The sequence below is a fragment of the Eptesicus fuscus genome, chromosome 20 (assembly GCF_027574615.1).
Source record: "Eptesicus fuscus isolate TK198812 chromosome 20, DD_ASM_mEF_20220401, whole genome shotgun sequence".
Taxonomy (NCBI): Eukaryota; Metazoa; Chordata; class Mammalia; order Chiroptera; family Vespertilionidae; genus Eptesicus; species Eptesicus fuscus.
Window position 1 is genome coordinate 27,487,234 of NC_072492.1, and position 25,382 is coordinate 27,512,615.

At 40.9% G+C, this 25,382-nt stretch overlaps 2 protein-coding genes and 1 non-coding gene across 5 annotated transcripts in view; 1 reads left to right on the forward strand and 2 right to left on the reverse strand.

The window, feature by feature from the left end:
* The window catches only part of TRIM37 (tripartite motif containing 37), a 150,518-nt gene extending 150,108 nt beyond the window's left edge, over positions 1 to 410 (reverse strand). For 2 of the 3 annotated variants that reach the window (XM_054709839.1, XM_054709838.1), the window contains exon 1: positions 46 to 410. In XM_054709839.1, the coding sequence (XP_054565814.1) occupies positions 46 to 66 (21 nt within the window). In that variant the 5' untranslated portion in view covers positions 67 to 410. The remainder of the gene's footprint in view (positions 1 to 45) is intronic. The other variant, XM_008147710.3, reaches the window with a different exon arrangement.
* Positions 411 to 3,789: 3,379 nt separating this feature from the next.
* SKA2 (spindle and kinetochore associated complex subunit 2) lies at positions 3,790 to 20,409 on the reverse strand. Its single transcript, XM_054709333.1, has 4 exons — positions 20,153 to 20,409; positions 10,388 to 10,474; positions 6,461 to 6,637; positions 3,790 to 4,570 (listed from the first exon to the last, which is right to left on the reverse strand). The coding sequence occupies exons 1-4, from the start codon at positions 20,183 to 20,185 to the stop codon at positions 4,502 to 4,504; spliced, it is 366 nt and encodes a 121-aa protein (XP_054565308.1). The 5' UTR covers positions 20,186 to 20,409; the 3' UTR covers positions 3,790 to 4,501.
* Positions 11,192 to 11,295, forward strand: LOC114233866 (U6 spliceosomal RNA). The gene has a single exon (XR_003620054.2). It is a non-coding gene; the product is annotated as a U6 spliceosomal RNA (small nuclear RNA).
* Positions 20,410 to 25,382: the final 4,973 nt, after the last annotated feature.

Below are 25,382 nucleotides of genomic sequence, written 5' to 3' on the forward strand. Positions count from 1 at the left end.
GGTAGCACGGGGAGACGAACCACCGACCTCCTCAAACCTCCTCACCTCCACACTCTGTTCGTCCATTGCCTCCGACTCTCGGCGGGGCCTACAGCGACCCGCGGAGTCCGTGGTCTGACCTACGAGGCGCCGGCCCGAGGTCGCCAGTTCAAACTGCCGCGGAGAACAACCCCGCGCCCGCGTCAGGAGGCTCCAACGACCGCCCCGCTAGCGCGCCCCATCGCTTCAGGTTCCGCGCCAGCTACCCCCACTTCGCCATTTTATCCGCGTGCCCGCCCTAGAGAGCAACTGGGAGGGCGAGAAGTGGCCGCAGATCCTCCCGGCTCAGCCGCCCAGCCGGGACCGCGAGGCGCGGGCGGGCGGGCGCGCGCGTGTCGAACCGCTACTGAAGCCTGGCGCCTCAGGTCTCCGGCGAAGTAGGCGCTGCAGGGAATTCACAAACACCCACGGTAACCAGGGCAGCTGGAGGCGCGGCGGCGCAGAAAGGCGCCGGCGCGCATGCGCGCAGGACGCAGCGTTAGAGGAGCGGAGCGGAGAGGCGGGCACCTAGTTCGCGCGGTGCGGAGGCGCACACGAGATTTGGCGGTTCCGTGCCGCAGGGTGGCTTGCCTTGGACCCCTGGATAAGGCAGGCAGTGGCAGGGCCCCGCCCCTTCAGGGGAGGGGCGTTGCCCCACCGTTCTCAAAACTTGCGCGCCAACCGGCAGAGCCACCTGGAATGCTTGTGAAAAACGCAAACTGCAAAGCCACACCCCTAGGTATTCTGATTCTAGGGTAGAGCCCCACTAAATCCGCTTTTTCAACAATCTCGCTCTGTGATTTTGGCTGCAGGCGGTGTATGGCCCGCTCTTTGCAAAAACCGTGGTGCAGTGGTAACTTGGGTGTTTTCTCCGGGAAGCCGAGACTCAGGTTTTTAAGATTTCCGCTCCACCTGAAGCGAAGCTGCAGCCTGAAGCCTAGAGCGGTATAGTTTCTCATTTCAGGGCTGGGAGAACAGGACCGCAGGTTATGTAGAAGATCCACACCACACCTGCATTTCTTGTCTCTTGAGGTGCACGGTTGCCATGAGACTGTACAAAGTACAAAACAGTATCAGCTGTATTCAGCTTTCCTAGATTGGTGGCCGCTTTCTACAATTCTGTATCATCCTATCTAATAAAGAGGGAATATGCTAATTGATCATCACTCCCTCACAAAGATGGCTGCACCCACAGCTGAGACCAAGTTCCCATAAGGAGGCTTAATGAGCAATCAGCAGGGACCTGAGGCTACGCCCTCCCCCACCCCAGCGGGGCTTGATGGGGGACCTCAAGGTGCACTCTCCATCCTGGTGCTGGGCTAGGGGACCTCAGAATGCTCCCCCTGCCCCAGAGCCAGGCCAGGGGACCTCAGGCCATGCCCCCCACCAGGTGGGGCTTGACAGGGGACCTCAGGCCGCACCCCCCGCCCGAGCACTGGGCCAGGGGACCTGAGACTGTGCCCCCCTGCCTGGTTGGGCTTGACAGGGGACTTCAGGCCGTGCCCTCCACCCAGCGGTGCTTGACGGGGGACCTCAAGGTGCAACCCCAGTGCTGGGTCAGGGGAACTCAGGCCGCGCCCCTGCCCAGCGGGGCTTGATGGGGGACCTGAGGCTGCATCCCCCTGCTGGAGGGGCTTGACAGGGGACCTGAGGCTGTGCCACCCCCACCTGGCAGGGCTTGACGGGGGACCTCAGGCCATCCCCCCCACCCAGTGTGCCTTGACAGGGGATCTCAGGCCATGTCCCCCACCTGGCGGGGCTTGATGGAGGACCTCAAAGCATGCCCCCCACCCGGTCTGGGCTGGGAGACCTCAGGCCATACCCCCCATCCTGGCACCAGGCCAGGGGACCTGAGGCTACACCCCCTGCCCAGCAGGGCTTGACAAGGGTGGGACTGGCCGGGTCTGGATCTAGCCCAATGGGGAGGGGGGAGGAGCCGGCCAGGTCTGGGTCTCATGGGATTTTGAGGTGCATGTGGGTGGGCGGGGACTTGACTCTGGGTCCCACGGTAAGCCTCAGACTCTGACAGGAGGAAGGTTTTCATATACATTTTACTAATCTTCTTTCAACTCTGACACTTCTATTATAGAGAAAGGGCAAATAGCAATAGTAAATTATTTCCTCTAATTAATCCCCTTTTAATGTGGACGAATTTCGTGCACTGGTTCACTAGTCATTTAAATATTGCAGAAGTTGAAGGTGTGAGACAAGGAGAGTGCATCAAATTCTTGATTTGAACTTAATTTTTTCTTTCTAGTTTGTTACAAACAACTATTACTTAGCCCAACCTAGAATACACGTGTAGAGAATCAACAATAATCTATAAAGTTATTGACTATTAAAGCATTTGGATATTATTATAATTAGTGGGCAACAACTTTATTTATGTGCCAAAAATTATTCTGTACAGGAACTTCATTAATATTAATTGCCTGAGTATTGAAGAAAATGAATATCTGTTACTAAAATGTAACTGTAAATTAAAGGAGGGGGGCTTTCTGTTCTTGACATAGTAAAACTGGACAGGACAATTTTAACTGGAGCAACTCTCCTAACCCTGTTTGTCAGTTATTGTACGTTGGCCACTAGACAAATACATGCTCATAAAGTATAATTCTTAAAGTATAATTCTATAACCTGCAGATCTAACATTTGATGTATTTTTCCTAGGCGTTTCAATGCCTCGTTTTTATTACATATATGGGAATATCATTTACTGAAGGATTACTAAATATCCTTCAATATTTATCCTTCAAAACCAACTTCATTGTGCTTCCCACCATGCAGGCACAGAGAAGTTAAGTGATTTTCTCAGGGTAAAACAGCTGGAAATTAAAACCTGCTATTAACATCTCAGATATGATGTCAAAGCCCAATTTTAACTTCAAAACAGCAATATCTACTTCCACTCCCCCATTCAGCATTTCCCTGAACATTAACAGTAATAATTTATAGGCAACTCTGACCTCCTATTGCATAGATAGATACATCATGATTTACTTTCCTGTTTGCCTGCTATTAGCCAGATGTGTATGTATTACTATTGTAAATAACCCTGTGATTAACATTTATATCAACATCTGTCCCTACTTTGGACAATTACATTATTGTCAAGTTATTTCAAAATAAATAGGGAAATACATACAAACACACATAAAACTAGCAACTCTTCTGATTTCAATTTCTTAGCTTTCATATAGGATAAACAAGTACAGTAATATAGGCTGGAGGACAACAAAGGTCATACTGAAATACAACAGGGGAGAGTCACAGAAGGAGATGTGACAACAGAAGCAGAGCCAAGAGGGAAATTATCAGATGTTACGCTGTGGAAGAATGCAAGTAGCCTTTAAAATGGAAAAGGTTGACTCCCCTTCCCAACTACTCCAAAGTATCCAGAAGGAGCTTCTGAAGAGATTATGTCAATTATCCTACATAATAAAAGGGTAATATGCAAATAGAATGAACAGTGGAATGACCAGTCGCTATGATGCACACTGACCACCAGGGGGCAGACGCTCAACGTAGGGGCTGCCCCCTAGTGGTCAGTGTGCTCCCACAGGGGGAGCACTGCTCAGCCACAAGCCAGGCTGACCACTGGTGAGTGGCCCTAAGCTGTCAGTCGGACATCCCCCAAGGGCTCCCGGACTGTGAAAGGGTGCAGGCCGGGCTGAAGACCCCACCCCCCAGTGCACGAATGTTGTGCAATGGGCCTCTAGTAGAAATAAAGTTGCTAGATATTCTATTCTTTTAAGAAAAAAATTTTTTAAAGCAATCAAAGGACTACATTTTATCAACAAAATAGCTCAATAAAGAACAAAATGATAAAAATATTGATTTTAAATGTTTTTTAAAAGAAATTCAATAAAGACAACCTAAAACAGCATTTGAAAGCAGAACTCATATTGCTCAACATTACCAAGCAGAAGGAATAGGACAAAAATAAAAGAGGCTGTCACAGGAAAACCAGCTTATTACAAAGATTACGTTTTATGGGACACTATAGGTCACTTAGCAATCTCACCGATAATGTGACCACATCTTCAATTAAAATTTTCAAAAATAGAAAATTCTATACATATATATAATGTATAATATAATACAAATATTTTTCCATCTTTAATTTCCAATGCACATTCATTCACATTTGACTGATAGTACATAAACATTCTTTTATGATAGGACATCTTTGTTATCCTGATTATACAAAAACAGATACAAAATAGTGTTAAGACTTCCTTGCCTGAAATTGCAAAACTAAGTGTGCATATATTTAAACCTTTTCCCATTCCATCCTTTTGACTGAAATGTATTCATATCGGTCCTTATATTTCCCTCTTGTGAAAGGCATCACTATCCAGTCACCCAGGCCAAATCTTCTCTTTCACCATACTCCACCTCCATATGCTAACAAGACATTTTCCTAAATATCTCTGGAATTGATCTCTTCTCCACCAGAGTTCCCTTTTGCAAGTCCATTTCTTCATAAATCTGACATGTGAGATTTTAATTGCTGTACCGCAGTTTTCTCTTCTTCGGTCAGTGGTGACAGCTAGAAAACAAATGACAGTCTTTTTTTCAAAAACCTTTAAAGGCTTCAATTATAATTTTAACAAAAACACCTTTAAAGACTGTTAATTTAATTAACTTCTTTAAAAAAAGAAGTTAATTAAATTAACTTCTATATATATATTTTATTTCAGAGAGGAAGAGAGAGGGAGAGAGCGATAGAAACATCAATGATGAGAAAGAATCATTGATCGGCTGCCTCCTGCGAGCCCACAACCCAACCCGGGCATGTGCCCTGACTGGGAATTGAACCATAACCAACTTGTTCATAGGTCGATGCTCAATCAATGCCGACCAGGCTAGTTAACTTGTTTATCACAACAATAAATGTTTCCATAAGCTCATGCCATATATATGATACAAATTTTGGAAAGCAGGAGAAAAAATATATTATTTGGCTACCTATATACAAAGTACTTTGATGTTTGAGCTCCCAAAGAACTTGCAATTAAGTTGAAGAAACAGCCCTAGCTGGTTTGGCTCAGTGGATAGAGTTTCAGCCTGCGACTGAAGGGTACCGGGTTCGATTCCAGTCAAGGGCACATGTCCAGAATGGAGGCTCAATACCCAGTAGGGGGCATGCAAGAGGCAGCTGATCAATGATTCTCTCTCATCATTGAGGTTTCTATCTCTCTCTCCCTCTCACTTCCTCTCTGAAATCAATAAAAATATATTTTAAAAATTTTTTTTAAAGTTTAAGAAACAAGACCAAGAAATCAAACGATTTAAGGATTATAATTGGACAGAACCAAAGAAATCAAGTCTGAATGCTATATGTAAAAGTATTTTGATCAAGAAAGTAAACAAAAATAATCTGGAAGTTTCCTCAGAAGTAGAAACTTGGGCTAAATTTTGAAGGATAATTAAGATGCTTTTAGCTGCAAGTAAAAGAAACACATTTCAAAATGGATAAATAATACAAGTTATTATTATTGCGAAATAAATACAGAAATAGGACAGACTTCAGGGCTGGTCTATTCATCAGATAAGGACTCAGTTTTTCCCATCTCACAGTTCTGATATTCTTGATGGTAGCTTTATCTTTAAGAGGTGATGCATCACCTCTATATAAAATGTTTATTTAAAAAAAAAGTTTTCACCCTGGCCAGTTTGGCTCAGTGGATAGAGCATCAGCTTTCGGACTGAAGGGTCCCAGGTTTGATTCCAGTCAAGGGCACATGCCCAGGTTGTAGGCTCTATCCCCAGTAGGGGGCATGCAGGAGGCAGCCGATCAGTGATTCTCTCTCATCATTGATATTTCTCTCTCTCCCTCTCCCTCTTCCTTTTTCTCTGAAATCAATAAAAATATTTTTTGAAAGAAAAGTTTTCTCTTGCCAAGGCTCTCTCATTAGTGAAAAAACTCTTCCTCATTTCCCACTTCCAGACTCCCTCTTCACACGTCAGTTGGGTTACAAACCCATTCCTGAATTAAGTTTAGTTAAAGGAAAATCCATTTCCGTTGCCAATCAGGCACACACTGAAGCTGAGGATAGTGCCAGCTTTATTTACCCCAAGCATGAGGCTGTGAGGGACAGCACACATCTCAAGAAAATCGGCCCTAGCCGGTTTGGCTCAGTGGATAGAGCGTTGGCCTGCGAACTGAAAGGTCCCAGGTTTGATTCCAGTCAAGGGCACATGCCTGGGTTGTGGGCTCGATCCCCAGTGGGGGGCTTGCAGGAGGCAGCCAATCAATGATTCTCTCTCATCATGGATGTTTCTATCTCACTCTCCCTCTTCCTTCCTCTCTGAAATCAATAAAAATATATTTAAAAAAAGAAAAGAAAAACGGTACTCTGTAAGGCAGGAAGGAAGAACATAGATGCTGAGAAAACAACCAGCGAACAGTATCCAACTTGTCAATTGAAAGCATTACCTCCAGGTCTGTTTGCTTTTGTAGTTCTTGTATCATGGTCATAGTCTTATTGAAAGTAGCATAAATGCGGCTCTTAGTCTCTTTCTGCTCATCAGCAATTGGCTTAAAGCGTGCATGCAAAGTTTGATATCGGGACTTTATTGCTGACAATTCCTGTAAGAGTGTAACTGGATTTTTCTATATCAGGAAAAAAAATAATATATATTAAATTATGGAAATGAAAAATTAAGCTTCTTTTAATAATTAAAATTTATACAACACGTTTAATCAAACACTGTATTTTATTATACAACTGTGTGACAAGGATGGAAAAGGGGAAGAAAGAAGAAAGACCTAGATTCTATTCTCAAGAAATTTAAAGCCTAGGTGCAGGAGTACAGCATAGGGAATATAGTCAATAATCCTATATAATAAAGATGTAATATGCAAATGGTCATTACGCCATGAAGCGTAACGACCGACCGTGTAATGACCGGATCACGGATCAGCAGGAGGGAGGGGCAGCAAGCTACAAGCAGGCAGTGGAGAGCTACAGGAGGGGGAAGGGCAGCAAGCTATGAAGGGGAGTGGAGGGAGCTACAAGAGGGCGGGGCAGTGGGCAGAGAGCTACTGGAGGGTGGCAGCAGCTACTGGCACATGGATTCGTACACAGGGCTACTAGTAGTATAATAATAGTGTAACACATATGGTGTCAGGTGGGTACTAGAATTATCGGAGGGAATCACTTCGTAAATTATATAATTTTCTAAGCACTATCCTATATACTTGAAACTAATATAAAATAATACTGAAATGTCAACTATAGTAAAAAAAATAAATTAAAAAATAAAGCCTATGTACAGAAATAGCTCACAAAAAAAGCAATATTAAACAGCAAATAAGGTCACAACAATTAATTACATAGTATTTCTAAAATACAATTCTAAATACTATTCAGAAGATGATTAAAGGAACTATATTAATTTGTCATTAAAGAATAAGACAACTTGAAGCCACTTATAAATTCTTAAACATACTGCCATGGGGCTTAAGTATGTATAAATACTAATTCATTGACTTCACTATATAAAATTCATGTCAGCTCAAGCAACTGTATTTATATATTACATTGGTTTTTCAAATTCTTGTTAAAATATAGCCACTATTTCATAAAAGACATTTCATTTCAACGGGTCCTTTCTGCCAGTTGGCAATAACTTTCATTCCTTGATGGTTCATTAGCAAACTCTCTAATACTAGCTATTCCAAACTTCCTTCACTCCCTCCAACTTCCATCTACTTCTTCCTGCCATAAGACTTCACCAACTATTTTACTGAGAAGGCAGAAAACATCTAGTAGAAACTCCACCTTCCTGGTTTTTCATCCCAAAATTAAAATATCTATGGATATTCTCCTCCATATTCAGCCCCCTAACACTACCACTATTATTGCTGCTTCCTCTCCATATCCTCCAAACTTAAATTTCCTATTATTTCAATAAACTTTTCAATACCCTTTATAGAGACTTCAAATATATATAGATCTTCCTAATACTGAGGAAAAATTAACTCCTCTTGACTCTGTTGTCACTTCAAAACCAGCATCATTTTTCTCACTCCATTTACCACCAACCTTTTAGGTCCCATAATATACTAGTACTTCCTCAGTTCAACATATCCTTAGACAATTATTCTTTGCCAAATTATTTTAAGCAATTTAAAGGTCAGGCTTACCCCATACAATATAATTTTGATAACCCTCTTCTTACCTCTCCTTATTTCCTCCTGTTTCAATCTTTCTTTTTTAAAAAAATATTTTTAATTGGTTTCAGAGAGAAAAAGGGATGGGGGAAGTAGAAACATCAATGATGAGAATCATAGATCGGCTGCCTCCTGCACCAACCCCCTACTGGGGATTGAGTCCACAACCCGAGCATGTGCCCTGATTGGGAATTGAACCATAACCTCCTGGTTCCTGGGTCAGTGCTCAACCATTGAACCATGCTAGTCAGGCAGTTCCAGTCTTCTAAATGTGAACTCTTGACTTTCACAAAACTGTACTATTGTGGTTATCTTCCTACTCTCCAAATATCTCCTTCACAGACCCTACATCACGGCTATAGGCAGAGGCTCAGTTTGTGGTCCTCTCCTTCCCTCTTCCTTAAAGATTTCTCTCTAAGCTTTTGATGATGGAAATGGTAAATAAAGATGATTCCAACAGTAAAAAATAAGAACAAAATATCTAACTTAAAGACTGATAAAATAATTCTGCAGAGGGTGATCAAGACCTATGGGATGGCCATTACAAGTAGGAAAGGAACAGAAGATAGACACCATGAAAAAAGAATACTTAGTAGTATGTTTGATATAGTCAAAGAAATAATAAATAACACTAAATATATATTAAGGTGCCTTTGGGGGTATCTACTCAGTAGACACCCCCAGCGACACTATGGGTTTCTTTTTGAGGTAATGAAAATGTTCAAAAATTGATTTTTGTGATGGCTGCACAACTCTGTGAATGTACTAAAACACACTCAATCGTATACTTTAGAAGGGTGAATTTTATGGTATGTGAATGATAGCTAATAAAGCTGTTTTTAAAACAAGTTGTAGAAGAGAAAACCAGAAGTAGCACAAAAATGAGAGATGGAAAGTGGAGGAGAAATGGGAGTACCACATGAAATGCCTTCCACATAGTACTTGAAAGACACTGGCTCAGATGAGTCCTTTGGCCAGTCATTAAGTGGTACCACTGCAGCAGAATTGGTTGGTTGGTCTTTATTTAGTGAGAGAAAAAAGAGAGAGACAACTAAGTCAGTTAAGGAACTAGAACAGTTCTAGTAAGGAGCTAAAATGTTCAGTAAAAACTAAATAATCACAATGCTTTCCCAACTGTATAAAATGTTACTTTAAGTTGTGCTTCCACTCAATCAAAAAAAAAAAAATTTAATTGTATAAAGTTTTTTGAAAAGTTGTAAAATATGATATTTCTTAACTTCTGGTAAGTGCTATCGAAGATAAACATTAATGATTCAAATGATAAATTAATGTTAACAACAATGCTTAAAAATTCTTTGCTTTCTTCTCCATGGGCATGTGTACAAGTAGTTATGGCATATAAACAGAGTTAATATTTCTAAATCAACCTAAACTTAGAATAACTAAGTACATGTTTATGTAAAAATCACAGTTCACATAATGAATTGAACAGTATATTATCAACTTCTTTCATAGACTATCATTACCACCAGGATTGCTCCCTTCTTATTTAAGGACTAGAGGCCCGGTGCACAAAATTCATGCACAGATGGGGTCCCTAGGCCTGGCTGGTGATCAGGGCCTACTGGGGTCATCTCACCCAGTCCCAATTGGGGCTGGGCCAGCCGGGGCCTGCTGGCTGCCGGACGGGGCCTGCTGCCAGGGCCTGCTAGATGCGGGGAGGGACCGCAGGAGGTTTGCCCAAGGCAGGGAGGGATCGGGGGAGGTTGGCTGGCCGTGGGAGGTTGGCTGTGGGAGCACACTAACCACCAGGGGGCAGCTCCTGCATTGAGCATCTGCCCCCTAGTGGTCAGTGTGCATCATAGTGACTGGTTGACCAGTCGTTCCAGTCATTCGGTTGTAACAGTTGCTTAGGCTTTTATATAGATAGATAGATTGTCCTAGAGGTATCTATATTCTCTAACAATGTCAAAGGCTTCCACAATGGTTCATATCTCCTGACTCAATAATTCTTGTACAAGGGTTAAAAAAATAAAATAGCCACAAATTTCCTTGACCATGAATACAATAACATGCTGTGACCAAGTTTTCAAGATAAAAAGATTTTAAGATTTTATGAATTCAGTACTGAGTACTGTAATTTTTATAATCACTACTATTAGAAATGCTATCAGAAAATCTTTTGATAAAATATTCTGTTAAAAATACATTGATTTTGCAGATTACCTCGCCTGCTGAATCAGGATGATTAGTCTTGATTTCATATTCCAGCCTGTTCTGAATGTAATCCAGATCAGAGTCAGCTTTCTGGAACTAAAAATCAGCATAAATCATTATTCTGTGAACCAAAAGGCATATTAATAAACATGATACTGCAACTATTCTTTTTTTTCTCTTTATATTTTTTAGTATTTTAATAATGTGATATATAACTCATTTTGAAAATATGGAAATAAAAAAGTATAAAAAAACTCCATGGTCTATAATACCCAGGCTATATTAAAAATTTCTTAAACTAGTTAACATTTTGAAAATCATTTCTCTCTGCATGTCTCTTAGATTTTGAGCCAAAATTAAAATACCAAGAAGCCACCACCATCATATATTAATACAATAACTAACAATGTCTTCAAGAACTCCCTACGGTCACCCTCATCAGTTAGGCAGTGGTTTTTCCTCTCTCGTAGGAAATGAGGTTTCAAGTTAAAACACAGAACAAATTTATTTTCAGGGATTCTCTCGATTTCCATTATCTGCAACCCTATTAACCAAAGAACTACAGATAAATGCTACACAGACCAAAATTAGAGAGCTTAGAGTCACAAATTATACAAGGAAAACTACATATACCACAAAAGTAGCCTTCTGAATAGACCCAATTTATTGAACGTAGGTCCTAGAATAGAACCATCATCTGTAGTACACCTCTAAGGGAGAAAAAAAAGGGGGAAAGCTGCCACAGATCTAAATATATGTGTGTGTGTACATATAGAAAAGCTGGAAAGGATATCTAACAGAAAAAGTGGTTTAGTGCTCGCTTCAGCAGCACATATACTAAAATTGGAACGATAGAAGATTTAGCATGGCCCCGGTGCAAAGAAGACACGCAAATTTGTGAAGCATTCCATATTTTTAAAAAAGAAAAAGTGGTTTATGTCTGAATGTGTTTAATTTATAAATTATTCTTAACTTTTCAAAATTCCACATCTTTTATATGATCTTAAAGCAGGCACTGCCTTTAATTTACCAAGGAAACATCCATGAGTTTACTATGGAAGGCAAAACATGATTTCCACAGGGAAATTGCCTAGCCTACAGCATAGGAAACTGCTTTGGGGATAGAGTTTGGACCTTATTATGAACTTAAGCTCTGAACTAAAGATTGGTTCTTGAAATTTTGAACCCTTAGTGGAAAGAGTAAAAGCCAAAAAACCCACTGTAAAAGTAGTTCTTAATGAGAAACGGTCTACAGATATTTTCTTTACACAAAAGGTAGACTAAGGACTCTACTTTGGAATCTAGAGTAAGATAAAATAGCTCTCAGAAGTTCAAATGCTTCTAAGATCAGGAACTGTCATCATTGAACAAAATTTCAGAAAGAGATATACTAAAACTTCCATCACTAATTTCTCTCATCATTGACCTAAATTTGAATGGAAAATTTTGCAATTGCCAAAGTTCTATCTTTATAACCAAACTAGTAGCCCATTTGCAGGAAGAATCCTGCAAGCGGCCGCTGCGGCCGCGTGCGCTGCCGCTGCTGCCGCCATTGTGGCCTCCGCGCCACTGCCGCCCGCCCTGCTCCACTCCACCCCGCCCCGCTCCGCCCCGCCCGGGCTTTCCCTCTGGCAGCCACCTTGCTTTCAGCTTTTCATCCCTCTTCCTTCTAAGTTGTCTTCAGTCTTCACTCCTCCCTCCCTCAGCGTATGCAAATTAACCGCCATCTTTTTTTGGGTAATTTGCATACTCGCCCTGATTGGCTGGTGGGCGTGGCGAAGGTGCGGTCAATTTGCATATTACTATTTTATTAGGTAGGATTCCAGTCAAAGGCACATGCCTGGGTTGCAGCTCAATCCCCAGTAGGGGGTGTGCAGTAAGCAGCCAATCAATGACTCTCTCTTATCATTGATGTTTCTATCTCTCACCCTCTCCCTTCCTCTCTGAAATCAATAAAAATATATATATTTTAAAAATCAAAAAAACAAAAATAGAGGTTTTTCATGTCTTATATACTGGTACTTATTAGATTAGATGTCAAAAGTAAACCTGTATAGTGGAAAATACATTCAATAACATCATGGTGGATGCTTAAAATTGGTCAAGATGGAACTATTTACGCCAGGAAAATTGGCAAATGCTAAAAGTCTGGGCTTTCTACTTTCAAAAGGTTTTTGTTTTTGTGTTTTTTTTTAATTCTCATGCCCTTTTTAAGCAATGTGTACACAGTTCCAGTTGGAAAAAAATTGAGAAAATAAATAGAATTATAAACAGACTTTAAAAAACAGAAAACTCAAAAAATTAAAAGTAGAATTACCATATGATCCAGCAATTCTATTTCTAGCTATATACCCCAAAGAATTGAAAGCAGGGACACAATCAGGTATTTGTATACTTGTTTATAGAAGCATTACTCATAATAGACAAAAGGTGGAAACAACTCAAGTGTCCATTAATAGATGAATAGACGAAATATGGCACATAAATACAATGGGGCATGCAGGAAGCAGCTGATCAATCATTCTCTCTCATCATTGATGCTTCTATCTCTCTCTCCCTCTCCCTTCCTCTCTGAAATAAAAAATATATATATTTTAAAAATAAAAAAGCTTATCTAAATTCATGAAAAAAAAATTGAAAGAGGCCTCAGGGAATGAAATGAAGTTTAAATGTCTGAGCATGAACTATCTAGGAAAGGTTTTTAAACTACTAAAGCTAGTATTCCTCTGTCATCCTGAATCCAAACTAGGAGATAAATTAAATCACTAAAGAAATCTGTTTTCCTCAAGATTTTAGTTCTATCTCAGAGTAGAATGTACTTTTTTCTTTTGTTAATCGAGATTTCTAAGTCTTCATAATAAATATGCTATTATATATATAAAAGGCTAAGTGACCGACCGTACTTCTATCCGACCATCCGACCAGCCGGCCGGTACATATGACACGCACTGGCAATTTAAAAATAAATGTTGACTTGTGCATGCGTGAAACATATAAAGCTCTTACTGGCGCCAATCACACACGTGTGTTTCGATCTGTCATTGTTGATCATGAATTTGGTTGACACTTCTTTTATACAGAAAGGGCAAATAGCAATATTAAAGTATTTCTTCTAATTAATTTCCTTTCAATGTGCATGGATCCATGCACTAGGCCACTAGTTATATAATAAAGGAGAAATCTTTATTTATAAAGTTAACTTCCACCCCCTCCCATTCATCCAATGTAAACATTTATTTGCCTCTAGTGTCTATGTGCTGGGCTAACAGACTTTTATATATGAGACAAATACTACATCTATTTGTTCAAAGACACAGCACCCTGTACTATTCTTCATATTAATTTTTTATGATTTATGTGTTTCTCCAGCTTATTTATATATTTAACTTAGCTTACCACAGTTCCTCATACAATAGGTAAAAGAAGTCCTAGCTGGTCCAAATTATTTGATCAATAAATAGACAAAGCATTACAATCTAATGTATCCTGCTTACAACTGTATGAAAACACATTCTGAAGGGACTTTGAGGTAGGGCTGCCACATAATATACAGGACACCCAGTTAAATTTCAATCTCAAATAAACAATGAAAAAAAACTAGTATAAATATCTCCCATGCACTATTTGGACATAATTATACTAAAAATTATACATTGCTTATCTGAAATTCAAATTTAACTAGGCATCTTGTATTTTTATTTACAAACTAGAGGCCTGAAACACAAAATTTGTGCAAGAGGAGGCCTTCCTTCCCCTGGGTGCCAGCACCAGCTTCCCTCGGGCACCTGGGACCCGGTCTTGCTTCCCTCCGGCCGCCTGCACCACTGGGGACCTGGGCTGGCTTTCCTCTGACCACCTGCAGGCAATCGGGACCCAGGCTTCCCTCTGGCCCCAGCTCCATCCACCGTCTGGAAGGACGTCAGCTATTTAGCATATTACCCTTTTATTATTATAGATAAGCCTAGCAACACTAAATTGAGGGATCGCAATGTTATCAAACTTAGGGCCAGAAAGAGAAGTGGCACAGAAGCATCTTTACGTGCTTTATCCTTAGTCCCTCATTCAGAGTCAGGACAAACAATGTTTCCTTCCCTTATGAGATAATATTTCCACATAACTAGACTATACTGCTAAGAATGGATTAGTCAACATACTTGAACGTGAATTGATTAAGTTTTGAAATTCAAACATCAGCCTAGATTAAACCAACATACTTCAAAAATGATGCCAAGAAACTCAGTGGTTTGACTAGGTGTTCTAGGCTGGGCTGAGTTTGGTAGCTCTACTTCTCACTGCAGTTCTGTATTGTCTGGTAAGACGTTGTTCCAGGTATGTCATCCTCCTTGAACCTGAAGATATATATTTTTTAATTTTTTAAAATATATTTTTATTGATCTCAGAGAGGAAGTGAGAGGGAGAGCTAGAAACGTAAATGATGAGAAAGAATCATTGATCGCCTGCCTCTTGCATGCCCCACACTGGGGATTGAGAGCCTGCAACCTGGGCATATGCCCTCACCGGGAATCAAACCATGACCTCCTGGTTCATAAGTCGACACTCAACCACTGAGCCATACCAACTAGGCTTAGTTGAACATTTTTAATGGCAGATATCATCAATCATAAAAACTACAGTGATAACTTTATGATAAGCTGATACAATATAATGAAATAAAATATAGTTCAAAAATAAGTAAATCTACCCATACATGCTCAATTGATCTGCTACAAAGGAGCTAAGGTAATCCACTGGGGAAATTATACTCCTTTCAAGAAATAGTACCAAAAGAAGGGAATACCCATATGCAAAAATAAAGAGCCTCCACACATATCTGATACCATATACGAAAATGAACTAAAAATGAACAGAGATCTCAATATAAAAATTAAAACTGTAAATCTTCTAGAAAAAAACATAGGTGTATTTGTGACCTTGAATTAGGAAAATATTTCTTAGAACACAGCAAGTATAAACCATCGAAGAATAAAACATATAAATTGGACTACATAAAAAATTTTTTTTATAATCTTCACCTAAGGATATATTTTTTTCCATTGATTTTTAGAGAGTGGAAGGAACAGGGAGAAACTGAGAAAGAAAAACATTGATGTGAGAGAAACACATTGACTGGTTGCCTCCCACACCAGCCCTGACCAGGGCCTGGGATCAAGCCTGCAACCAAGATACTCCCCCTTGACCAAAATCGAACCCAGGACCCTTCAGTCCATGGGCAGACATTCCAACCACTGAGCCAAACTGTCTAGGGTTGCATCAAAAAATTTTAAGTAAGAAGGCAAATAACAGAGAAAATTAAAGGATTCATAATGTAATAATAAAAAGACAAACAACTCAATTTGAAAATAGGCAAAAGATTTGACACTTCACTAAAGAAGATATATCAACTGCAAATAAGCACATGAAAATATATTAAATATCATTAGCCATTGAGGAAATGCAAATTGAAATTATGAAATATAACTACACATCTATGAGAATGGCTAAAATGAAGAATGACAATACAAAGTGTTGGTGGGGATGTAGAGAAACTGAAATCCTAATACATAGCTTTGGAAGAGATTTCAACAGTTTGTTATAAAATCAAGCATATATTTAGCGTGCTGCTCAAGAGAAACAAAAACATGTTTACACAAAGACTTGTAATACAATCTTCATAACAATTTTACTCATAAATGGGTAAATGCTGGAAACAACCCAAAGTTGATAATCTGGTGAATGAATAAACAATTTGTGATAATTCTATACAAAGGAATATTACTCAGCAATAAAAACGGTCCAACTACTAATACATACAACATGGTCAAATCTCAAAAGCATTATGTTAAGTGTAAAAAACTAGACACACACACACACACACATACACACACACACAAAACCAGACACAAAGACTGTATGCTGCATATAAGTCCATTTACATTAAATTCTAGAAAAGGCAAGTGGTTGTCAGGGAATTTGGGAAGAAGAGGTTGACTGCAAAAGGGCATAAAAAGGGCATGGTGGTTATATGACTATACACATTTGTTAAAACTCATCAAATTGTACACCTAAAATTGGTAAGTTTTAATGTATGTAAACTATATTTTAATAAAACTGATTATAAAAAAATAGTGCTGATTCACACTTTATTATATCTCAATTACAAAGAAAGAACTTTAAATCAAGCATTCTTAAGTTTTAAATTTGAGCATTTGCCACACGATGCACAGATTAAGATATAGGAAAAGTTGTCATAGGAAATATTCAACTGGCATTACTTTAATCCCTTACTAATTCATCTTCAAATTCAATTAAATAATGCCTGAGATTTGCTAGAGAATATCAAAATCCGTTACAGAAAGAAGCAAATTATAAAGTACTACTCATTTAGATTAGCCATAACAACTTTGGCTATAAAAATTATTCTCTTTATGTGTTTCATAATGCAGTATTTTTAATTAGTTAAAAACTTTTTTTCTAAATTATGACTTTTTAAAACACTTTTGGTAATAAAATTTTTTGTAATACAAAAAAAGTTTTCAGGAACAAAGATTTTGGTAAATTACTCACAGATATTGAAGATGTAAGGCAAGAATCAAAATTCTGGTGTGCATCCTGCTTTCAGATGCTTTGACAATACTATTGCACTGCTAGTGTCAAGTACAGTAGTGCAATAAAGTCAGAGCATTCGTTAGCAGTAAAGGTAGAAAAGGAACACAAAAGCATCTTGCAAGACTTGAAGCTTCAGTGAGAAAAGAATTTAAAGAAGAATTGCCATTTTGGACAGAAGACATGCAAAACCTAAGAACATTTATATCAATGTTAAAAATAAAAAAAAGAATCAGACTTAAACATCAAAATGAGGTTGTTTTTTATGACTAACCTATGGTTAATATTGAAATATAAACATGCATATAAATAAAGAAATTTTGTAAATATGTCCTAAGTTTTACAAAGTTCAAAAATATTTCTGTTCTGCTGAGATATATTGGTTAGCTCCTCCATAGCAATTGATTAACTGCCATATAAAACAAGTCTTTTGAATACTATCAAAGAAAAAAAAAGTAAAATAATGTTTCCCAATCTCTATATACCCAATCTATCTCTGGAATACGCCCTAATATGCAAATAGACCAAACAGTGGAACAACCAGTCGCTATGATGTGCACTGACCACTGGGGGTGAGCGTGGAAAATGGCAGGTGTCTGCAGCAGGCAGCAGAGCGTGGAACATGGTGGCCTCGGCCACAGGGGGATGGTGGAGCAGGTGAGTGGGGAGCCAGTCACTGTCGGGGCAAGCTTCTGGTGGTTACTGAAAATTCTTTGCTCCCACACACCCCACACCATGGTCCCGCCTGGCGTTCGCACCTGCTGCCAGCGCTGGCCCTGCTTGCACCTGCTGCCAGCGCCCTGCACTGGTCCAGATCGCTCAACGCCATCAGCAGGTGTTAGCAGCAGCTGCCCGACCCAATCTCCCCTGAGGGCTTCTCCACCTCCTCCAGCTCTGAGGGTAATCGGGGCAGCAGCCACTGCTCCTACCGGCTGACAGCACCCGCCCTGCTGATGAAAAAACACTTTCCATTATTTTCACTAACCTTCCCTTAAATGGTCCAGTTCAACTACTTAGTTGGATTGAGCCTATGAAGAAATGAACAAAATTCAGGACAGCTGGAATGTGAGTGTCTTGATCTCAAATTCTGGGCCACATAAATCAGATATTAGAATATTTCAACTAAAAATCAGAGGACTGCATCAAAAATTATTTACCTTTAGAACCTTAGAAACTAAACTGGTTCACAGATGTAAGGAATTAAAGAAGAAAGATCTGCTTTCTTCTCCTCCTCTTTTAAAAAGATTGTTTTTTAAAAAACTACCCCATCATTCAAACATCTAAAAGTTTGAGTCTGGCTACCACATAATTCTCTAAAACCCACTTTCAAGATGTACACTTAATCATTTTCTCCTTAAAATAAAACATGTTCAATCTACTAAAAAAGTCCTATGAGGATACTGACTCAATATATTGCCAAGTCCAGAAAAGGCTTAATTGGTACCTCAACTAAACAGCCAACTTGAGGAGAGAAAAACTGTTAAAAGCAAAAGTAGTATCACTTAGCATCTTACAATTAGGCAGAAGTGTGTATATGGAGGGAATTCAGAATGGGAGAGAAGAGCAAGACAATGTTAACATTTATGCCTGCTGATAGAATCAAACTACTAACAGTTCTTTAACATGTTTTTGTGGTTGGTTAGTTTTTTTTTTTTGTTTTTTTTTTTAAGAGAGTTAATGATAAAGATAACAAAACCTTGAACTAAAAGTTCATTATTACAGCTTTGGAAAGCTGCAGACAATCCTTCTTCTCTGCCATTTCTCTCCCTCCCTATCTCCAGCCCATGTCCCGTCCCCCCCCCCCCCCGCAAGAAATTTAAAACTCAAAATACTAGAAGCAACTGAAAGTTCAAATCGAATTTTTATATGAGGCACTACAATTCATTAATACACCTAAACAAAAATAAGTTATATCAAGGTCTCACATGTTCTGGGGGTGGGACTAGGGGTGAGGATGGTATTCAGAATCATTACATGTGCAGATGGTAAAGTGACCCAAGATTCAGCTTGGAGAGGGCAACACAGGCAAAAAAAAAAATAATACCTAGAAAGTAATGACAGGGAAAAGCAAGGAGAGAAGGGGAGGACTGCAGGTGGAAAAGATTTTGGCTTCTCAATCTTATTTTTCTTTAACGAAAAACTGACAGGAGCTCAAGGATGGGTGTGTCCTCCAAATTACACGTTTTATAGGAAGCCAGTCCAATAAAAATAAAAATAAAAAGCTGGTAATGCAGGTGAGAAAGGGCTGATGATAAGGAACTAAAAAGAGAAGAAAAAAGCGCGGGCGACCAGGCTGGTAGTCTAGGGACGGGAGGGAGAGAATAAAGAGGACAGGGAGAGGATCCGTGGAAGAAAACTAGGACAGCTCTCCAGCTCGGCGCCCTCGTGCAGGCCAAGCAGCAGCGGGATCCTGTCCAATTATTTGCCCCCGCCCCCTACTTCCACAAATGAATGAAACTAGGCGACTGGAGAGCAGGGTGCCTTCCTGGTCCCGATCCTGCCCGCGCCCCAGGAAAGGAGCTCATGGTTCAGGTGCCCATCGCTCGCTCCCCCACCTAAGGACTGCCTGTCCCCTTAGGGCCAAACAAAAAAAACTAGTCTAGAAGCTTTCCTGGCCTCTAGGAAGTTGAGCACGCAAAGTCTAGCATCCTTGTCAGACTTTTCAGCCCGCCTCGGAGGATGCAAACCAGTTCAGCCCCGAAGGGATTTCTCTCCACCGCACTCGGTTTATCCCCACCCAAACCCACCCTCCACCCCGCTTTTCTCGAGTGTTGAAAGACCTCTCCCCTTCTTAGACGTTTTGGTTCCATTCCAGTCTCATCTTTTTTGGCAGAAATACAAAACGTCTGCACCAGCCACAGGTCCGTAAGGGGCGGAAAGGTGAGGGCAAGGAACAAAAAAAAAAAATCCCACCGGCCCCACACCCTCAGCATCTCCCGCCATTTCCCTCACCGGTTTCCCGGATGTAACCCTTTCTCCCCCGCCCCCCTCCCCCCGCGGCGGTTAACAAACCAGACGGCGGCGACTCCCTTTGGTGCAGGAGGAGGGAACTCGGGTCTAGTCCAGCCTCCGCCGCCCCAGGGTTTCCGGCGACTCTGAACTGCTTCCCACTTTGGTGGCCCTAGGGGAAAAAATAAACTACCCAGGAGATCCCCTTCACTTTACACTCACCATCAATTCCAGCTTATCGACCTCCTCCTCCATGTTGAATAGTTGACATTCCTCAGGCCCCGGCGGCGCCTAAGGCGCAAACCATGCCAGCACTGAGGGTCCCTATTGGACAGCTGTCACTCAACGTCTTGCACTCATTGGCTCGTCCGCTCCACCGGCGCCCGCCCACTGGCGATTAGGCAACGCCTCTCCTCATGAAACACCTTTTCCAGTTGGGCCGAGACACAAAATGCCGCCGGAGGGTTGGTTGCTGTATACTTATATTTCCACATTGGCTGCATCCTCACCTCTACTTCCAATTTCATAGTTAGGGCTCAGCCGAGAGGATTGCGATTGGTGCCATCGGAAGAGGAGCCAACCAATCACACAAAGGCTTCCACAAAGAGCACAAGGGGAAGTGACACACCTTCTTGCCTCTCCGGCTGCTCTTCCCCTCCACTCCCGCCTTCTCCTTATTCATACAAGAAGCGCCTCAGCTCTGATTGGCCGAAGCGTGTTGCCGTCTCAGCCAATCACAAGCCAGGCTTCGCTCTTACGTTACTGGGACAACTATCCGTGGGGAGACCAAGACTACGATTGGTCCCTCCACCGTAAGGTTTTAATTTTGAATTTTTCTTCATGGCGAGGGCGAGGCCACTGCCTGGACTTCATCTAATTCCGCGGCTCTTAGACTAGTAAGTTGCAGGGATATCCCTCTTTGTTACCCGGGCTCGTGTCTTCCTTGGCGGGGCCTGTTCCTGCCTGTGTTCTTAACGGTTTACGGAGGTGGGGACTTTGGGGGGGCTCGGAGGGGAGACGGAGCGGGGGCAGAGGAGGTTGAGGCGGGTAAGAAGTGGTCCCCCTGATGCCACCCTAATCACATTTCTATTTAATTAACACTCTGAAAATTATGTTTTGGAGGAAAGTCTCTGCCTTCCTTTGGCACAGTCCTTTACATCTTTGCTGCTCAAAGTGTGGACCGCGGACCTACGGCATCTGCATCACTAGGGAGCTTGTGCACAATGCAGATTATTGGACTCTGCCCAAACTTACGGAATCAATATGCATTTTAACAACATTCCTCACATACACACACACACACAGTGATTCCCATGCACATTAAAGTTCGAGAATGTTAATTTTTTGACAGGTAGTATTACCATAATCCTTCACATAGTCTTACTATCATCCCACATTCAGTGAGAATGTCAGTTTTAGAAGTATGCCCTGTATACTATGTGTCTAATACTGTGCTGGACTAGGGTTTAAGGAGCTGCAATTTCTAAAGAGAAAAAAAAAGAGCCAAGAACTTAAAAAGCAATGCTTTACAGCATAAAATGTAAAATTAAATATATGAAAGTACCAGAAATAGCCCTAAGGATGTTCAAGAGGAATCAATTGAACTGATTAGTAATGGAAATGGATTAGTGGACTGAAAGCTGTTTATGGGAAAGTGTAAGAAACCTCCATAAAAATTTGTTTTAGGAATATATATGACATAAAATACATTATATTACACACACACCTGTACAGAAAGAGATAACCAACAGATAATTGGTGAATCTAAGTGAATGATTGATATGAGTGTTTAGTACCCTATTTTAAAATTTTTCTCAAGGTTGGAAATTTTTCAAAATAAAAAGAATAGACGAAAATAGGTTATAGCAAAAAAACAAAAATAGAGGAAAGCCCAGGGGAAAGATGGTGAAAGCAACTGAAGTTAGAGGACAGAAAGGGAAGGGATGATAAGGAGAAGGGACAGAATAAGTTAATCAGAGGAATATTTATGACTCATATGAATGTATATATGTGTGTCTTATATATAATATTAGAGGCCCGGTGCACCAATTCATGCACGGGTGGAGTCCCTCCATGTGTCCTGCGGGGATTGGGCTGAAACTGGCAGTCCAAAGCTGCCTGCTGCTCCTGCCTGCCACTCCTACTCATTCCTGCCCCTCTGTGCCTGCAGCAAGCTTGCGTCCAGTCAGTCCTGATGGTGAGCCCTGCGTCTGGCGCCTGTCCCAAGGGAGGTGGGAGGGGGACCTGGACAGGATCAGCCCTCCAGGTGGTCAGTGAAAAGCCCTTGCTAGCCTGGGATCTGGATCCGCCCAGCTGATGTTTGCACCGGTTGTTGGGAGCCACCTGGCGGCCGCTTTTATAATATTTCTTCCTTGCTGATCATCTAGGGATGGGAAGTGGCCGGTGCCTGAGGCCGACTTACAGGAGGCCTGCAGCGCTGGCGGGATTGTGCCAGCGTCGCCGGTACATTGGTGCCTGGCCCGTTCTCTGGAGATTGGACCTGCAGGACTACTGAGGGAGTGAGTGGCTGCTGCCAGACTGGTGGGCGGCCTGGACAGGTCAGTCAGCTGAGTGGTGCTCCCGTTGTGGAAGTGCACTGACCACCAGGAGGAAGTTCCTGCATTGAGCATCTGCCCCCTGGTGGTCAGTGCTTGTCATATCAACTGGTCGACGTCACTTAGGCTTTTATGTATAGACTAGAGCCCCGGTGCATGAAATTCCTGGGGGTGGGAATGTGTCTCAGCCCAGCCTGTGCCCTCTCACAGTCTGGGATACCTTGCTCCTTACCGCTCGCCTGCTCGCTGCTCCTTACTGCTCAGCTCGATGCTCCTTAGCACTGCCGCAGAGGCGGGAGAGGCTCCTGCCACTGCTGCTGCGCTCGCCAACTGTGAGTCCGGCTTCTGGCTGAGTGGCGCTGACCACCAGGGGGCAGATCCTGCATTGAGCATCTGTCCCCTGGTGGTCACTGCACATATTAGTGACCGGTCATTCTGGTCATTCCGCCATAACGGTCGCTTAGGCTTTTAGTATATAGATCAGTGATGGCAAACCTATGACACGCGTGTCAGCACTGACACGCGTAGCCATTTCTGATGACACGCGGCTGTATGCCGAGGATGAAACATTTGCTGCTCCTGAGGATGAAACATTTGCGACTAGAGTCTTGGAGTTAGTTTTTTCCTCAAAGTGACACACTACCCGAGTTATGCTCAGTTTTTTGGCGAAGTTTGACACACCAAGCTCAAAAGGTTGCCCATCACTGATATAGATACTTCATATATTCTACTCTACAATGGAGTACCCTAATTTTTTCACTTATTTTTTTAAAATTTATGTTGTGGTATAGGCTCTTTGTAATTTGCCTTAAAATCTTCTCAAAACAAGGCACGTAAAAAGGAAGGAAGAATACTTTTTGATTAAAAAAAATTATAGGAAAAATGCTTTGAGTAATCATGGAAGAATGAGCTTTAGTAATTGGAATCCCACCTAACCCAGCAAAAAGAATTTGTATGTTTTTATTACTCTTTTGGAAAGGGGACATTTATGGTATATGTGTTTTTAATCCCAAGGAAAATTGCTATATACTCTTTCAATAGGATAGTTATCCTCTACAGAGTAGAAAGGATATGCTTATTGATGAGAGAGAAAGAGAGAAAGAAACATTGATGTTAGAGAAAAACATTGATAGGTTGCCTCCCATGTATGCCTGACTGGGGATCGAGCCCTAAACCTTTTGGTGTACGGATGACACTTCAACCAACTGAGCCACACAGGCCAAGGCTGTAGTAGTTTTAATAAAGCAATGAAAATAAAACAAACCTTAGCTTGCTGAGTCCTTTTTCCTGTTTGAGGTAGAAATTAATTATCTTTAATTTTTGGAAGAGCTGTGATTATTTTTGAATGGAATATTAATCTAAGAATTATCTTGGATTGCACCTTCCTACATTGACAGATATGACATAGTCTCTAAATTGTCTGCATGTATTTAATTAGAAGACTATTAGAGTGAGAATGACCCAGAACCCAGGACTCTCTCTCTCTCTTTCTCTCTCTCTCTCTCTGTCACACACACACACACACACACACACACACACACACACACATAGCCAGAGGAGAAAATATGAATTAGTTCCTACACTTTTTTTAAATTAAAAAATAACCTCCACAATGGCATACATCAGCTTTTGTAGGACTCATAAGCAATGTGAATGCATGGGTACTGGAACAACCACCAGGAAAGAGCTAAAAAGAGATGGCCCAGTTTCAGAGTGGTGGTATTTTATTTTTCTGGCTAATAATACATTCCAAATGTTAGCTGTCAACCACTAATACAAAGCTTATCATCGTTAGAGCAAACGAAAACTGGCAGTTCTCTGAATTACCTATAATCCCGACTCCCACTTGTCAAAGGCAACACTGTCCACTCTTGTACATTTTTCTGACATTTATCTCCATTTAATAACATACTTACAATACTGTTTCTCTCTTTTTTTTTTTCAATTTTAGACACTATATGCATGTAGACAACTACTAATTTCTACTTTTCTTTCTTCCCAATATACCTACATCATCATTTTTGGTTGAATAAACATTCAGTGTTTACACTATTAAGTATGTAACAGTGAAACATATAGTATTACTATGATTACTTTTTTTTCTTGCACAAGTTTTTCCCTAACCATTTTTATATGATTATATTTTTTAGCAGTTAGTAGTAATCTGGCCCCAACTTTACAAAAGTACAGTCAAAAGTAAATGGTTAATTTTCTTTCTTCTGTTACAAACTCCACCTATTACAGTGGATGCTCAGTAAATGTTATTGGCAAAGAAAGTTAATTCTTTTGAGTCACATACCATAATCCAATGATAGCTATTTTCTCTGTTATAAAGAAAGGGAAAAATCACTTAATTTAATGAAGAAAAGCAAGACAAGCAAAACAAAATTAGTAATGTAATGCCAAAGCCAAGGTCTCTAGAGATAGTTTAAATATGGGTTTAAATTTTTCTCTACATTAGAGAACTTCTGGGATGCTTGTAGTGACCTATTTTCTAGCCAAGGTGGTGGTTACAGAGTATGTTTAAGTTTAATTCATTGAACGATACACTTAATATTTGTGCATTTTATATACGTACATAGTATTCTTCAAGAAAAAAATATTTTTTTGTTAGTCTTCACCTGAGGATATTTTTTTCTATTGATTTTTAGAGACAGTGGAAGGGACGGGGAGAGACAGAGAGAGAAAACATCGATGTGAGAGAGACATCAATTGGTTGCCTCCCCTATGCACCTTGATCAGGGTCAGAGATCCATTCTGCAACCGAGGTACATGCCTTTGGCTAGACTCAAACCCGGGACCCTTCAGTCCACAGGACAACACTCTATCCACTGAGCCAAACCAGCTAGGGCTTCAAGAAAAAGATTTTTAAAATATTTTTTATCTCTACAGAAATC